The 18453-nt window shown below is 32.8% G+C and overlaps 1 protein-coding gene across 1 annotated transcript in view; it reads left to right on the top strand.

The window, feature by feature from the left end:
- The window catches only part of CSMD3 (CUB and Sushi multiple domains 3), a 1064314-nt gene extending 1050105 nt beyond the window's left edge, over nt 1–14209 (top strand). Inside the window, exons 68-71 of the mRNA XM_004265377.3 lie at nt 5167–5279; nt 6181–6268; nt 8543–8678; nt 12142–14209. Coding sequence (XP_004265425.1) covers nt 5167–5279; nt 6181–6268; nt 8543–8678; nt 12142–12301 — 497 coding nt within the window. The 3' untranslated portion in view covers nt 12302–14209. The remainder of the gene's footprint in view (nt 1–5166; nt 5280–6180; nt 6269–8542; nt 8679–12141) is intronic.
- The last annotated feature ends 4244 nt before the right edge of the window (nt 14210–18453 follow it).

Below are 18453 nucleotides of genomic sequence, written 5' to 3'. Positions count from 1 at the left end.
CAAACACAAAGAGGCTAAACAATACACTACTTAATAACCAAGAGATCAATGATGAAATCAAAGAGGAAATCAAAAAATACCTAGAAACAAATGACAATGAAAACACGACAACCCAAAACCTATGGGATGTAGCAAAAGCAGTTCTAAGAGGGAAGGTTATAGCAATACAATCCTACCTCAAGAAACAAGAAACATCTCAAATAAACAACCTAACCTTACACCTAAAGCAATTAGAGAAAGAAGAACAAAAACACCGCGAAGTTAGCAGAAGGAAAGAAGTCATAAAGATCAGATCAGAAATAAAGGAAAAAGAAATGAAGGAAACAATAGCAAAGATCAATAAAACTAAAAGATGGTTCTTTGAGAAGATAAATAAAATTGATAAACCATTAGCCAGACTCATCAAGAAAAAAAGGGAGAAGATGCAAATCAATAGAATTAGAAATGAAAAAGGAGAAGTAACAACTGACGATGCATAAATACAAAGGATCATGAGAGATTACTACAAGCAACTATATGCCAATAAACTGGAAAAGCTGGAAGAATTGGATAAATTCTTAGAAAAGCACAACCTTCTGAGACTGAACCAGGAAGAAAGAGAAGACATAAACAGACCTATCACAAGCACTGAAATTGAGATTGTGATTAAAAATCTTCCAGCAAACATAAGCACAGGACCAGATGGCTTCACAGGTGAATACTATGAACCATTTAGAGAAGAGCTAACAGGTATCCTTCACAAACTCTTGCAAAATATAGCAGAGGGAGGAACACTCATTCTATGAGGCCACCATCACCCTGATAACCAAAACCAGAAAAAGATGTCACAAAGCAAGAAAACTACAGTCCAATATAACTGATGAACATAGATACAAAAATCCTCAACAAAATACTAGGAAACAGAATCCAACAGTACATTAAAAGGATCATATACCATGATCAAGTGGGGTTTATACCAGGAATGCAAGGGTTCTTCAATATACACCAATCAATGTGATACATCATATTTACAAATTGCAGGAGAAAAACCACATGATCATCTCAGTAGTTGCAGAAAAAGCTTTCGACAAAGCTCAACACCCATTTATGATAAAAACCCTCTAAAAAGTAGTTATAGAGGGAACTTACCTCAACATAATAAAGGCCATATACGACAAACCCACAGCCAACATCGTTCTCAATGGTGAAAAACTGAAAGCATTTCTTCTAAGATCAGGAACAAGACAAGGATGTCCACTGTCACCACTGTTATTCAACAAAGTCTTAGAAGTCCTAGACACAGCAATCAGAGAAGAAAAAGAAATAAAAGGAATCCAAATCAGAAAAGAAGAAGAACAGGGGCTTCCCTGGTGGCGCAGTGGTTGAGAGTCCGCCTGCCAATGCAGGGGACGTGGGTTTGTGCCCCGGTCCAGGAGGATCCCACATGCCACGGAGTGGCTGGACCCGTGAGCCATGGCCACTGAGCCTGCGCATCTGGAGCCTGTGCTCCGCAACGGGAGAGGCCACAGCGGTGAGAGGCCCACGTATCGCAAAAAAAGAAAAGAAAAGAAGAAAGACAGCTGTCACTGCTTTGCAGGTGACATGATACTATACATAGAGAATCCTAAAGATGCTACCAGAAAACTACTAGAGTTAATCAACTGAATTTGGTAAAATAGCAGGATACAAAATTAAGGCACAAAAATCTCTTGCATTCCTATACACTAACGATGAAAAATCTGAAAGAGAGATTAAGGAAACACTCCCATTTACCATGGCAACAAAAAGAATAAAATACCAGGAATAAAACCACCTAAGGAGACAAAAGACCTGTATGCAGAAATCTATAAGACACTAATGAAAGAAATCAAAGATGATACAGATGGAGAGATATCCATGTTCTTGGATTGGAAGAATAAACATTGTGAAAATGCCTATACTACCCAAAGCAGTCTACAGATTCAGTGCAATCCCTATCAAACTACCAATGGCATTTTTCACAGAACTAGAACAAAAAAATTTCACAATTTGTATGGAGACACAAAAGACCACGAATAGCCAAAGCAATCTTGAGAAAGAAAAACGGAGCTGGATTAATCAGGCTCCCTGATTTCAGACTATACAAGAAAGCTACAGTAATCAAGACAGTATGGGACTGGAACAAAAAAAGAAATATAGATCAATGGAACAGGATAGAAAGCCCAGAGATAAACCCACACACATATGGTCACCTTATCTTTGATAAAGGAGTCAAGAATATACAATGTAGAAAAGACTGTTCAATAAGAGGTGCTGGGAAAACTGGACAACTACATGTAAAAGAATGAAATTAGAACACTCCCTAACACCATACACAAAAATAAACTCAAAAAGGATTAAAGACCTAAATGTGCAGACACTATAAAACTCAGAGGAAAACATATGCGGAACACTCTATGAGATAAATCACAGCAAGATCCTTTTTGACCCACCTCCTAGAGAAATGGAAATAAAAACAAACATAAACAAATGGAACCTAATGAAACTTAAAAGCTTCTCACAGCAAAGGAAACCATAAACAAGACGAAAAGACAACCCTCAGAATGGGAGAAAATATTTGCAAATGAAGCAGCTGACAAAGGATTAATCTCCAAAATTTATAAGCAGCTCAATATCAAAAAACAAACAACCCAATCCAAAAATGGGCAGAACACCTAAACAGACATTTCTCCAAAGAAGATATACAGATTGCTAACAAACACATGAAAGGGTGCTCAATATCACTAATCATTAGAGAAATGCAAATCAAAACTACAATGAGGTGTCATCTCATACCGGTCAGAGTGGCCATCATCAAAAACCTACAAACAGGAAATGCTGGAGAGGGTGTGGAGAAAAGGGAACCCTCTTGCACTGTTGGTGGGAATGTAAATTGATACAGCCACTATGGAGAACAGTATGGAAGTTCCTCAAAAAATTAAAATTAGAACTACCATATGACCCAGAAATCCCACTACTGGGCATATACCCTGAGAAAACCATAATTCAAAAAGGGTCATGTACCAAAATGTTCATTGCAGCTCTATTTACAATAGCCAGGACATGGAAGCGACCTAGATGTCCTTTGACAGATGAATGGATAAAGACGTTGCACATATATACAATGGAATATTGCTCAGCCATAAAAAGAAACGAAATTGAGTTATTTGTAGTGAGGTGGATGGACCTAGAGTCTGTCATACAGAGTGAAGTAAGTCAGAAAGAGAAAAACAAATACTATATGCTAACACACATATATGGAATCTAAAACAAAAAAATTTTTTTTTCTGAAGAACCTAGGGGCAGGACAGGAATAAAGACACAGACGTAGAGAATGGACTTGAAAACATGGGGAGGGGAAGGATAAGCTGGGACAAAGTGAGCGAGTGGCATGGACTTATATATACTACCAAATGTAAAATAGGTAGCTAGTGGGAAGCAGCCACATAGCACAGGGAGATCAGCTCGGTGCTTTGTGACCACCTAGAGGGGTGGGATAGGGAGGATGGAAGGGAGACGTAAGAGGGAGGAGATATGGGGATATATGTATATGTATAACTGATTCACTCTGTTATAAACAGAAGCTAACACACCATTGTAAAGCAATTATAGTCCAATAAAGATGTTTAGAAAAAAAAAAAAAAGAAATGCATCTGGAACAAAATGGGCCGCAATGAATTTGAATTATTGCTCTCATTTAAAAATACATTTTAAAAGTATTGATATTGAAAATATGAAATATGTATTTTTAAATTTCTTGGCAATGTATATATCCCATACAATTATTAATAATGGAATAATTTGTGGTATAAATAAAATAGAAAATAAAATTATATGTGTTGATTTTGTAAATTTTACAAGAACTATAAAGCTTCATTTTGTATTGTTGAATGAGCCTACCTTAAACCCAAAGTAAAGGTATTAGAAGTTAATATGTATTTTAATTTTTAAAATATACACAATTACATGATATAAATTGAAAGAAGCTTTATATGAATGAACGGAATATGTGACTACTGATTTATTTAACTTTGAAACATAAATTTTTATTTTCCTTGTGTAAGAGAGTTAGCACTAAATGTATATGTATTCTAATTTAGAAAAATTTTACAACAAATTTCTACAAATATAGATAAACAAACATAAATAGTTAGGCTAACTTTCTATCCTTGTCTCCATAAAGTTCATTATAACATTTTCCCAGTAATTTTGGTTACTTTTGTATGTTTTCCCTATTAATTGTAATTTACTTTAGGTCAAGATCTATGTATCATTATAGTTGTATTCCCAGCTAATTTTTATGATACCTTATTACATTGGTGAAATATTAAGTGAATGAAGTAATGAGTCAAATTTCAATCATCAGTTAATCACAAAATTTTTACTTAGAAACTTATATTCTATCATTCACCTAAACACATTTACATTCCAGCTTATTCCTACTCTTGGAATACTCCTGTTCAGGAAAAAAAAAAAAAATATTGTAGTCATCTTGCTTCTCTCCTTTATGCCATTACCTATATTTACCTTCTTGAATTAAAAATTCTACTTGATTTTTGAGATCCAGCTCAAATGCTCTTTTTTCTTAATAAGTATTTCCTAAGCACTCCAGTGTGAAATGATCCTTCTCTCTTCTGGCTTTTAATTCATCATATTCTCTATCTCTATCATTATATCTCCTATTTCATCAGAAATTCACATAAGCATCCTATTTTTAGATAGGAACAACATATTCATCTTTGTGGCGCCAGTAGCACCTCGAATACTCTTTTTCTCAGAGTTGGCACCTAACTTATTATTAAGGAAAATATCTGGAATTTTAACATTTGATTCATATCCTTGAACATTTTAAATTTGTTTGGGGGAAGAAATCATTTTGTTTACAATAATCTTGGAATGATGTTATTAAGAACAATAATATTTAATTTTAATAGCATAGGTAATTTAAACCCCACAGTTAAGATTTGAGTTGAAAATTTCAGCTAAAGAGAGATCAATATATATTGCAGGATTTGTGAAAAGCATTATGGGTGAAGGTGGCCTTGACTTGGTCTTGTTTTATTTCTTTTCTATCACATGTATTTATGATATATTTAAGTAGTTATAGATAGTAAAGTAAAGCATAACTGTTTGCAAAATTAATAGACTAAATGTCCTTACATTTTACAGGAGTATATAAAAGCCAAGAAGCTCGCCTAATATTACACATCTATCTTATTAAAGTACCAACTCAAGCTTCTGTGAAGAAAATGAAGGAGGAAAATTGGGCCATGGATGGCTTTGTAAGTATAGTTCTTTAAAAGTCTGCTGCTAATTTTAATAACAAATTTATGCTTTGGTTTGTCATTAAAATTCCAGAAAAATCTAATTTTCTAAATTGAGCTAATTAAACACACACACATATATTTACAGATGTGTAGCCATCACCACAGTTGATTTTAGAATATTTCCATCACCTCAAAAAGAAACTTCATACCCTGTAGCTATCACCCATCTACCCCTCATCACCCCCACAACCCCAAGCTACCACAACTCTATTTTCTGTCTCTTTAGATTTCCCTGTTCTAGGCTTTCATATTTATGGAATCATACAATACGTGGTCTTTTGTGACTGGCTTCTTTCACTTATAATGGGAAACATGCCTCTTAAGTCCTAGGCTTGGAACTGACCGATTGTCAATTCCACCCACATTCCACTGACCAAATCAAGTCACAGGACGAAATCCAACTCAGTGAGGTAGAAAGTATACTCTTTCCGTGAAGGTTGATGGGGAGTGGGGGGAAAGGAGTGCATATACGTCGAACAGTAATCTACTCTACAAAGAACAGTATTATTATATTTTAAATTTTAATTGACCATTTGCCTCATTCTGTTTCATCATATCATCGCCCTTTTTCTTGACAACAGGTTTCTTAGCCTAAAAGAAGTCTATGAATCTGTATCATTATGTTAATAACAAATCCCTTTTTTCCAGTATCATAATTATTTAAAGATGAAATTTTAAATTTTGCTTTTTAATGATGGCAGATTTTCACAGTGTTCTGTGTTTTACATAGTAGAAGATATGGGGGAAGGAATTCTGCATAATATTCATTTCAGAGTGAAACTGAATATTTTCTAAGGCTGGGAAAATATATCTGTGTCCAGTCTTCAGTTTTAACCAAACTTACAAATACTTTTAGGTTTCTGCTGAGCCTGATGGAGCTACTTATGTATTTCAAGGATTTATTCAGGGCAAAGATTATGGGCAATTTGGACTACAAAGACTGGGTAATGTATTCATTTTCATTTTCATGTAGTTCTTTTATTACTCCAGATATCATAAGAAAGTACAATGGATTCTGAACATTAGACACACTTACTATACTTTGAATTTTGCATTGTCAGGACTATACATTGATACATTTGATACCCTTTTAAATATTTGCATTCTTCAGAATATTGTTTCTCTGTGTTCCAGCTCCGTACAATGTTTAGTTTTTCAGCATATTTCTAATAAACATGACAAACTGCCTTGCCCTCAAGCAAGTAAAAAGGAGAAAAAGTGATATAGATATGAAAGAAAATATTAAACTGTAAATAATTTTATTATATGAGAAAATACTTCTCTGCAATTTGAATATTGTCACAATTTTCTTACTGCTCCAAAAAAATGTAGTGGCACTTTAACTCATAGCGTCTGGAAAGGGAAAATAACTTTGAGGAGTGAGCCCTGTTTGGGGACTTTGTGCTCTTCAGATATATAAATTTTCCATGGTGGGAGGCACAGGGTTTTGTCATTTTTATTTCTAACTCCTCTAAAATGTGTATAAACATTTAATGGTCTCATTTAAATGTATTTATTAACATAGCTTTTGGTGTATAATTTTCCTAAGGTGTACTGTCTCCCATTACTATGTTGTGGTATTAATGCATAAAGAATAAATTCATGTTCTAAAATCTACTACTTGATGTTTATCTTAAAAATTCCATTGCTTTGAACTTTTACATAAGTTTTATGAGTCCCTGGAAAAATAATTTATAAAAAAGGTACTAACACTTTTTAACCTGGCCTAAGGTATGACTTAGTTGAATATTTATCAAAAAGGCAAATCAGGGCTTCCCTGGTGGCGCAGTGGTTGAGAGTCCGCCTGCCTATGCAGGGGACACAGGTTCGTGCCCCAGTCCGGGAAGATCCCACATGCCGCGGAGCGGCTGGGCCAGTGAGCCATGGCCGCTGAGCCTGCGCGTCCGGAGCCTGTCCTCCGCAACGGGAGAGGCCACAACAGTGAGAGGCCCACATACCGCAAAAAAAAAAAGAAAAAAAAGGCAAATCAGTTTTCTCCAAATGAGCAATGTTAATAAGATGTCATTTCAGATAATGTCTTGCCAAAATTGTTAGTTTTAAAAGCAGGATAAAACATTTATTAACACAGTATATTAACACAGTTGTGTAAATGAATGCAAGATTTTTTTCATATAATATTCCCTAAAGCATCTCAAGCACTACATGTCTAAAACAGCACCTACAGAAAAGGAACTATTTCTTTCTAAAAAAAGAGCTTGTTATTTATTTTCTCTTCCCTAGTCACTGTGCCAGCATGTTGACAAACCTGATTTTTCTCATTTCCTAACTGTGCAAATGTCATAACCACTTACTCAGCCCCAAGTAGAACATAACTAAATCCTATGCCTTCTTCTCCCTTTCATCCACACAAACAAGTTCCCCTGAATCTATCTTTTCATGCTTTTCCTAGTGCTGCAGTTCACATCTTAATTTCCATTTTTATCTAGGATGTTCCTGCAATCTTCAAGCTACTCTTGCTTTCAGACCAGACTCCCTCAAGTCCATCTCACCCTAGTCGCTGTTCTAAATCTTGTATCTTATCACTGAGCCTTTTTTTTTTTTCCCCCAAACACATCCAGTTGTTCCTCACTATAGGTGGGTGGAAAGTTTGGGCTGTTTAGAATCATATTTATGCCTTTTCAAATAATTTATCATTTTGCCCTCCTATTCCCTACCACATGTCCTTTCCACACAGACATGCCTAATGCTTGTCACATCCTCTAAATATGCCACTCACCTTCCCATTTCTAGGCTTCTGATGGTCCTGCTTCCTTCCCTATTTTTTGTTCTATTGATCTTCAAGGTCAAGCTCGTAAGTCCTCCAGAAAGCATTCTTACATACCACCAGATGGAATTACTCCTTCCTTTCCTAAAGCACATTGATCATGAATTCATCCTTGATATATATACTTATTTGTGGCTCTGTATTCTTCCCACAATTGTATGAACTCTTCAGTTCAGAGACTCTGCATATTTTTTATTCTGTTTCCTTTCCTGGAAAAATATCTTATACGTAGTAGGCACTGTGCAAAATTGCGGAAATGAGTTGAAGGAGTTTTGTGAATTATGTTTGTTTACTATGTACATTTCCAAGTACATCTTGCAGATATTTCCAAGTAGATATCTTGAGCAAGGAAGAAATTAATTGGTTCACAAAACTAAAAACTCAATTGTGATAAAGTAGGGTTGATTTTATAAGTTATTTTCTTATTTTATAGGACTGAATATGTCAGAAGGTTCAAATTCTTCAAATCAACCTCATGGTACAAATAGTAGTTCTGTGGCCATTGCTATTCTTGTGCCTTTTTTTGCACTTATATTTGCAGGATTTGGATTTTATCTTTATAAACAAAGGTAAGTTTGTTGATTTTAAGTATAAAGCATTTCCCAAATCTATATTTCATGTTCTTTTTACTCTCTAGTTCAAATTCTAACTTGCATTTTTTTTCCTGGGTTGTTTAAATCTCTGTGTGCCAAATATTTCCACGGTTGTTGAAACCATTTTTTCCCCTGCCTTTCCCTCCACCACAGCAATATACACACAACTAAAATTGCTCTGTTAAGTTGCACAAGCATTTAACTTAACCCTTCCTCCTTTTTGCCTGTCAAATTCCTGGTACATAACTAATTGTATAAGTTATTTTTACATTATCCATATTGAAACTTTAGAGATACAAATCTAAGTTAAGGTTTAAATTGAAGTGGTGATATCTGCTGCCAGATTTATTTAGAGAACTAGGAAGAAGCTGTGTCCAAACCTCTTATTTCACCTGACAATACTGACAGATTTTACCCAGGGAGACAGATGATAAAATCCTCTAATCCTCTCATTTATCTCTGTTGCTTTTAGAAGATGATGGAATTAATATATTATATTTGTGATATATTTCATATATGACTATATAGATTATTCGTTGGTCCCTGTTCACTACATCCATTACAACATCCTGGTGAGGGGCTTCACTATGCAATTCTCCACTATTTGGGACCATCCCTTACTAAGAAAAAAAGTATGAAAAAAAAAAAAAAGAAGAAAAAAGTATGCAGGTAACCAGATAATTGAATGAATACCTAAATGTAATGTATTTTTCTCAAAACTGATGTTTTTATTATAAATGCCAATCTGTATTATCTAAGAATGATTTATTTAATATTATTTAAATTTGTAACAATTGTGCATTAGCAGCTGTTTAGGCCTTGTCAATATAAGATACTATTAATGATAAAAATCATAACTAAATTTATTTATAAAGCAAGCTATGCTAATCTTTTTTATTATTGTGATAAAATACACATAACATAAAATCATTGAAACCATTGTAGGTGTACAGTTCAATGACATTTAGTACATTCACAATGTCCATCACCCCAAAAGAAAACTGTACCCACTAAGCAGTAACTCCCTACTCTTCCCACCCCTGCCCCAGGCAACTACTAATCTGCTTTCTATCTGTTGGTTTGCCTCTTCTGGATATTTTATATAAATGGAATCATACAATATGTGACATTTTATATCTGGCTTCTTGAATGTAATATGTTTTCAACTTTTATCCATGTTATACCATATATCTGCATACTATTCCTTTATATGGCTGAATAATATTGCATTGTATGTTTGAATGTGTTGTGTTTAAATATGTCCATTCATCAGTTGATGGACATTTGGATTGTTCCTATGTTTTTTCTATTATGAATAGTGCTGCTATACACATTTGTGTACACGTTGTGTTTGAATATCTGTTTCAGTTTTTTTGAGTATGTACTCAAGAATGGAATTGCTGGATTATATGGTACTCCTCCATTTAACCATCCTAGTGAAGTGGTATCTCATGTGGTTTTAATTTACATTTTTCTAATTACTAATGACATTGAGCATATTTTCACATGCCTGTTGGTCATTTGCCTACATTCTTTGAAGAAATGCCTATTCAAGTATTTTGCCCATTTTTAAAATTGGGTTATTTGTCTTATTGTTGTTGAGGTATGATAGTTCTCTATGTATTGTGGATACTAGGCCTTTTTGGATATATGGTTTGCAAATATTTCTCTTTCTGTGGGTTGTAGTTCCACTCTCTTGATAGTGTTCTTTGATATACAAGTTTTTCATTTTGATGAAGTAAAATTTATTTCTTTTTTCTTTTGTTACTTGTGCTTAGTGTTATACCTAAGAAACCATTGCCAAATTCAAGGTCATACAACTTGTATGTTTTCTAAGAGTTTTATAGATTTTGCCCTTATATTTAGAAATGATTAGCTTTAAGTTAATTTTCATTGATGTGTAAACTTTTCTAAAGCTTGATATTATTTTACTTAAAGCTGTGGCTCAATATTAGCAGAAGGAAATTGTTTTACATCTTTATGATCCTTACCTAATTAGAAGGAAACGATGTTCCTTCTGTTTCTATTGTGAATCTAGTTTGAAAAAAGAGAGACAAATATGATCCATTAGAATTATGCACCTGGCAAGAGCAAGTTGTAAACAATATAATTTATATTATATAACAACATATAGATGATGCTTTTGAAAGAAGCTTTAGATAGTTTTTTTTTTCATATTGTCATCATACAAATCACCTAACAGTTTTTAGTATGGAGAAAAATTCAGAAAATGCATTAGGGGTAGTAAAAGCGCATAAAGGCAAATACAAATTACACTAAAATAAATCGTTGAAATTTGTGGTGTTTGGGGTAAACAGGAGATTTATTTCAAAGCCTTTTTAGGAATTAGGTTTGAGAAACAGGTAAGGGCAGGTATGCCTTTGTTCCATTACAAATGTCAGCAAATTATGCAGTGGGATATGGGAAAGAGAAACTAGAAATAAACGTTAGTCAAAAAGGAGACAAATAAAAAAATGAAGCAAGAATTCAAGATGAGCAACTTATACCAGCCAGCCTAGATTCCATGTGTTTTATAAACTAATGGCAAATGTTCAGTTATCAGTAACTCTTCGGAAACTATTTTCATGACTTGAATATCAGTATAGATAGTAATTTCTTCTTTGAGATTTTGAATTTACTTGCTCTACTGTATATAATTTTAAGCCAACTGAATATTTATGTTTCTGGGATACTCCAAGCATCTTCCCAAATTAGGCATCAGCATTAGATGTCTACTTTTCTTGGAACCCCCTTCCTATTACTGCAGAACCGACTCCTTATTGTCCTTCAAGTCTCAGATTAAATTTTGCCTCCTTAGAGATGCTTTTCCTTATTACCTCTCCTAAACTGGCTCCCAGTTACTTCCTGTCCTATAAACCATTTTTCTTTTTATCAAAACAGTTTTCAATATCTATTATTTTTCTTGTTTTATTATTTTTAATTTATTCATTGCTTTCTATCATTGCAATATGAGCTCCATGAGAGTGATGACTTCATGTTTTTCTTAAAAAAAATATATATATCCAATGCCTAGGATCATGCCTAGTACTTAATAGATGCTCAGTAAATATTTGAGGAATGAAGAGTAATGAGATTAAAATTCATCAGCATCATAATTTAATTATATTTTACATGCTATTTCATAATGATAACATTATTTCATAAGAAAATTAATGAGAATAGCCATGATATCATTTATTTACACTTACTCATATTGGTGCTCTTTATAAATATATATTGTATGTAAATAATAAGTCACTCAGGATTTAAAAGTGACAGGTAAAATGTTCAAATGTGTTATATTGAGTTTATGGTTTCTCAATTAATACTTTCAAGTTACATTATCCATTAACAATAACTCAAGTCATTGTGTTTGAGCCCTACTCTGCTATTTCTTGAAGAAAGTTAACATATAGCTAATCAATGTTCTCATCAACAGGACTGCACCCAAAACACAGTATACAGGATGTTCAGTTCATGAAAATAACAATGGCCAAGCAGCTTTTGAAAATCCCATGTATGACACCAACTCGAAGTCAGTGGAAGGGAAGGCAGTACGGTTCGATCCCAACTTGAACACAGTCTGCACAATGGTATAACGTGGCAACCTTTGCCTTCTTCAAAAGCTTGGAAATTGACACACAAAACAGTGCACATTTAGTTCACTGATAAACAAATTAAAGCACACTTTTCAGGACTTGCTGGGTCACCTTTTCCCGAGGAATGATAGAGAAGAGTGTTTTTTCATAAACTGGACCATAATTCTTCTTCATGTTTACCATGGAGAGTTTTACAAAAATCGGCTGCACTCTGAGAGTGCTTACTCACAGTTTATTTGCTTTTTATAAAAAGGAGATTATTCTAAAACATAAACTTATTTGCATATATTGGAGGAGCATCCACTATCAGTATTTCTGTGCTTTATAAACTATATTAGAGGGACTGGGTTAAAAAAATGATATAGGGTAGAAAATAAGAGCTATACTTACAAGAGTCAATAGATCACTGACTTCTCTTTAACTGTCATGAGCTACATCACACCCATAAGTCAGTATTTCACACCACTCTATCAGCTGTTCCTTCCTATTAATTGAGTCATTGTTTTCTTTTTTTCCCTGGTTATTTCAGATTGAGTCATGCCCTGAAATGTTTATGAACTAGCTTATGCCACAGAAGCGATAAGATTGCCCACTCTGATTTGACTCTCTGGTCTTTGTTCTTCAGCATCATATTGCTATCTTTTTTTAGACTGGTTGTCATAGTTTCTGCAAATGGCAAGATCATCGTGCTATCCTCCTGATTTCCCTCATTATGTTGTAACCAGTATTATTCAGTGAGCCATGGGATAGTGTTTAACTCCTTGCTTCAGTCTGTTTTGTCACTCAGAAACCACTTTAGCTGCCAAAAATTATCTATAATAAAGATAATTTTGCAGTTATCTGAGACATCAAACTTACCATTCTTTACCAAACTTTCCAATGTTTCTGCAAGAACAAATAGAACCTATTAATCTACTTATTTAGTTTATGGTATATCTACTTATCCTTCCAGTTGAGCCTTCAAATTTATTTAACATTATTTTGAACTTTTACCTAACAGTGAGTTAGAATTCTAAGTTTTTAAAATTTTTAACTTTTAGTCAACAATGAGTTAAACATATATTTTGGACCAGCCCCTACTCAAAATGACTAAAAAAAGAAATTACTTTCAAATCACCAATATAAATTTATTTCCTAAAGTTGTGGATTTACCAAATTTTCATATATTTAAAAATTTCTATACTCTAATTCTTAAGAAGCAGCTTTCAGATATGACAGGTTTCTTTCATAGTCAAATTAAGATATGTATTTGCAAGTTATTGGTGGCTCATTTACAACTGTATCACAGTAATGCCAGCATTTTGATTTAATAGGTCATTGTCTTCTTTTTATAGCATGTTTTATTTCATAGAATAAATTATGTACCCAGTGTGAACACTTTGTTCTTGTCCCTTTCAAATATGGATAAACCTGTAAACAGTCTCGACTTTTTGTATCATGAGACAGAGTGCCTAAGAGAAATCATTGCACCTGGAGCGCTACTTGGATCTATGTCTACAACATATAGTGAATTTCTTGTAAACCACTTTGAGATACGTTGTTTTGGAAATTCATATAATTTTCTCAACATTGTACTCTACTGACAGGATGCTGTTTTAAATTTTATCCCATCAGTTATTTATTCTTGTTTATTCAAATGACTGCAATAACAATGATTCATTCATTAATGTTAAGGTTAATACATTTAAGATCTTGTTTAAACAATGTTTCTTCTGCAACTGGCTACTCCTCTTATATTAATGCATACACTTTTGTAAAGAAGTATATTTTTATGAAAAAAAACTTTGTAAAAGTATGATGTAAATTTTCAGTGCAATGTAAACAAAATAAAAATGGATAATTGCTTTTGTAAAACGTGTATTCTTTTCAAAGTTGTCTGCCAGTGTACTAGTTAGTAAAAGGAATGAAGAGCCCATCTTTATTTGGTGTTGTAAGTTCTGAAACTGCATATTACATATACTTAGTCCACAACATAATAATGACACATGGGTGTTTTTCTTCTCTATATTCTGTAGTTCCCCAAGTGTAACACTGTTAAAAGTAAGTACATTCCCAGTAAACATAATAGTATCATAAGAACCTCATCTTAGAATTTATATTAAATGTAAATACTTTAATAATGCATACTATCTAAATTTAGATATATCTGATGATTACTAGTATTTCTGTAGTATATTTTCTTAGAGATATTTATGTTAAGCATGCTTCATAAGTATGAACCCAATAAGCTTTTGAATTGCTCCATTAAATTAATATGCACAAACAAATCTGTCTTTCCAAGATGGAACATGTAAAGTTTTGTACTCAAGAAAGTTATCAAGTTTCTCTAAAGTTCAAATCACAAGTTATTTAAATTCAATTTTATTAGATAACTATTTTTCACAAAATACATTGTCTTTATATTTCAAAACCTCAAATTCCAGCCTTTACAGTCTATCTCTGTTTATTACACTTTGTTTTAGAAATAAATGTTTCTTGATATAATTGTAGTTTCTGTTTTAACTTTGTTAACTCTATTACCTCCACCTTTCACTCACTTCACATCTATATTTTCTCTTCTTTGTCTTTATTTTTACTCCTCCCTGTGTTTTTTTTTCTTTTCCTCCCTTTTTATTTTTCAACTTTTTAATTTTTCTTTCTTTTCATGTTTTTCTTAACATCCTTTCCTCTTTTACATGTCTTATCCTTTTTAGCCTTTTATTATTTCTCTTTCTTTATGTTCTCTTTATCTTTTTAACGCTCTCAAAGGTAAGCAGCAATTTTAGTGGAAGTAATTGTATTTTTCTCTTTTCCCAGCTTTATTGAAGTATAATAAAATTTTAAGATATTTAAAATGTATAACGATGATTTGATAAATGTACATAGTTTTTTAAATTTCTTTCTTTGATGAGAACATTTGAGTTCTACTCTGTTAGCAAATTTCAATTAAGGAAGTAATTTAAAAGAGGCTTCTTGAGCTTCCCTTATATTTAAGAACATTAAAGCCATAAGTTCCACCCAGGATCTCTTGATAACAGAGCCTAATGAAAATGACTGTGGAAATAAACCAAAGGTCAGATTTACTTTACCTGTCCTTTTCACTTATAAGTGAGGGAAAAAAAGCCATAACATTAGCTAAAGGAGTCAATAAAAATAACTAGCTGATGCTTTCTTAAAGAGAATAAGAGAATCTATTGCCTGTCAAAGTATTAGTCTGTAAATATCTATAAATTTAAAATAGGTATAAAGTAAGGTAAACTGAACATCTATAAAATTATAGAAGCTCATAAGTCTAGGAAATAATTTAGAATGGGCAGTTTGAAATTTGGCTGAAAGAAATATTGATTTGCTTCTTTTTTTTCTTTTTCTTTTTTTTTTTAGGATGACTTTGGAGGAAAGGGAATATTGATCTGAGAAGATATACATGTGTAAAAGTCTGAGAAATGTCTTTCTGCCATCACTTTCATGAGCTTGGTATTCTAAAGTAATTTAAGAGCAGATTTAAAAGTTACCGGGGAGTAGAAATGGCCACTGGACATTAGATTTCATTCTTCAGTATACAAAGCAACAGAACTAGTGAACACCTGCCAGATACTTTCCCAACTTTTAATAAGTTCCCATGTGTAATAATTTTATTAGTCTTGAAAAAGAAGTATATTCTACACATTCAAATTCATAGCTATAAGTTGTGTTGCAAACATAAAACAAAAAATCTGTGCTTAAACTCTCATAAGATCCAAATCTTGCTTGTAACTATTTGCATACCTCTGAAAATAGGGATGAACCCATATGCTTTGGCAGGACTAGTGAGATACATAGAGAAAAATATAGATCCATCTACATGGTATGAATTAAAATAAACCAAAAGGCCTTCCTTCTCAGTAAGTATCTTCTTCATACCCTTGAGTTAAGATTTTACATCTCCTGAAGGAACTTATTAGAAAGAAATATGTTATCTGGAGAATGTCACAAGATAGCACTGTAATCCCAGTAAGTAAATTAACACAGCTATTACAGAGCAAGTCAATTGAGCAACTGCTCCTAGTCTCTTTATTTTTAAACTAGGACTTTTCCAGTCTGTAACACCCTTTTTAGGATGAAATTTTTAAATGCATAAAGTGAAATATAAAGGAAATTAATGATAGTAAAATAGTATAAAAATATTTTTAAATATTCTACATATATATGAATATATATACTTATATATAGATACTAATACATACATATATATGTACTTCTCTACTGATACGTTAAAAAAGCAGTGGGCCTAATAATTTCTGTAATTTCAAAGAGTATCATAAGCACTATTTTGAGATATTCATAACATTTGACATGACATAAAATGTCTGTGATTTTTATTAATGACAAAATCAGAGGTTATTTTTACCCAGCTTTTTACTGAAGGAAATACTATATTTGAATGAGAAGAGCTATGAAGATAAAGGTGTAGCATTTTCCCACCCATGTTTACAAATTTTTTAAATTCTATCTGCATACCAGGTTAAGAACCCTGCTTTAGCGATTAGAATTTACAGCAAGTACATTGTGATGGGACAGGGAAGAAAACATTGTTCTCTTGAGCTGTTGGCAATGAAAATTGAGTGCTTAAGTTGGACTTTAGTTACCAAGTAACAACATAAAGAAGAAACATTTCTAAGAAGAAATCCCTAATGGGAAAGAGTGAGTATACATAGTAAAATGTCATTAATTAATTTATTGATACAGCAAATATTTTCTAACACTAAACATGTGCATGCTACTCTACTATGAAGTATAATGGCTATTGGATGAATAAAAGTATAAGAAACACATGGATCTTAAAGTTTTGTCAAGCTATAAAAGATTCTTAAAGTATATATAGGAGATATCACATAATAATTCTATGTGGTAACTATGTTCTTTTCTGTAAGCTTTCACTCTCACTTTTTCTGTTAATTAAAATTGACTTTTCCTACTAGAGAATGGACTTGAGGATACGGGGAGGGGGAAGGGTAAGCTGGGACAAAGTGAGAGAGTGGCATGGACATATATACACTACCAAACGTAAAATAGATAGCTAGTGGGAAGCAGCTGCATAGCACAGGGAGATCAGCTCGGTGCTTTGTGACCACCTAGAGGGGTGGGATAGGGAGGGTGGGAGGGAGGGAGATGCAAGAGGGGAGAGATATGGAGATATATGTATATGTATAACTGATTCACTTTGTTATAAAGCAGAAGCTAACACACCATTGTAAAGCAATTATACTCCAATAAGATGTTTAAAAAATATACAAATAGAAAAAAAATAAATAAAGTAAAATTGACTTCTATGGAATTATAAGCAAGTCCTTGACTAGCCTACTGAATAAGATTAAGGAGTATAGAAGTGATTTGGGTTATGTGCCATCAATACATATTTTTCAGAATATTCAGAATTTGATGGAGTTAATTGAAAACTGCATATTAGGTCAATTTAATGTCATGGAAAATTTGGACATTGACAAAATGATCATAAGCTATTCACAGTATCAATAGGGAATTTCTGCTTTTCTTTTTACTTTATCTGTATATGTTTTCTTCGGGATCTTTATTGCAGCTTTATGTATAAAATGTTATTTGCAGTTTAATTTAAGAAAAAAGCACCTGCAGTTTTAATACAAATCAATTAGACAAAACAAGGGTCAAATTTATATTTAAAGATATGCTATTATTGGGTAAGGGAAATCAGTATTTCTTTTTGCCTAGTAATTCTGCTCAATAGGTTATCCAGAGGAGATAATCAGGGAGAGATACTTGACATGGCTTTTCAAATCATACTTTATTTGTATATGGTGAAAAATATATCACTACTTACCAGTGTATAAGCAGCATAAATATTCACTGATCTGGGATTGCATTAGAAATTACCATACGTATATAACTAATTATTAAAAATCATGTTCAAAGTTAATCATATGAAGAAGACTTTAGTTTTTTAAAACAAAACCACTCTTTCTCTCACTCCCTTTTTCTCTTTCCATTTTCCTTTTTATTCCAAATATAAACATATATAAACATAAATGTCTTGAAGCAAAGAAATAAAATACAAATAATCACAATTATCAGGAGTGTGAATAATTACAATCTTTTGTTTGACTTTTTTCCAGGAAGGCATATATGTTAATCACATTATAAAAAATATAGTTTTAAGTGAA

The sequence above is a fragment of the Orcinus orca genome, chromosome 17 (genome assembly GCF_937001465.1).
Source record: "Orcinus orca chromosome 17, mOrcOrc1.1, whole genome shotgun sequence".
Classification (NCBI taxonomy): Eukaryota; Metazoa; Chordata; class Mammalia; order Artiodactyla; family Delphinidae; genus Orcinus; species Orcinus orca.
This window is presented reverse-complemented; position numbering and strand designations above follow the sequence as displayed.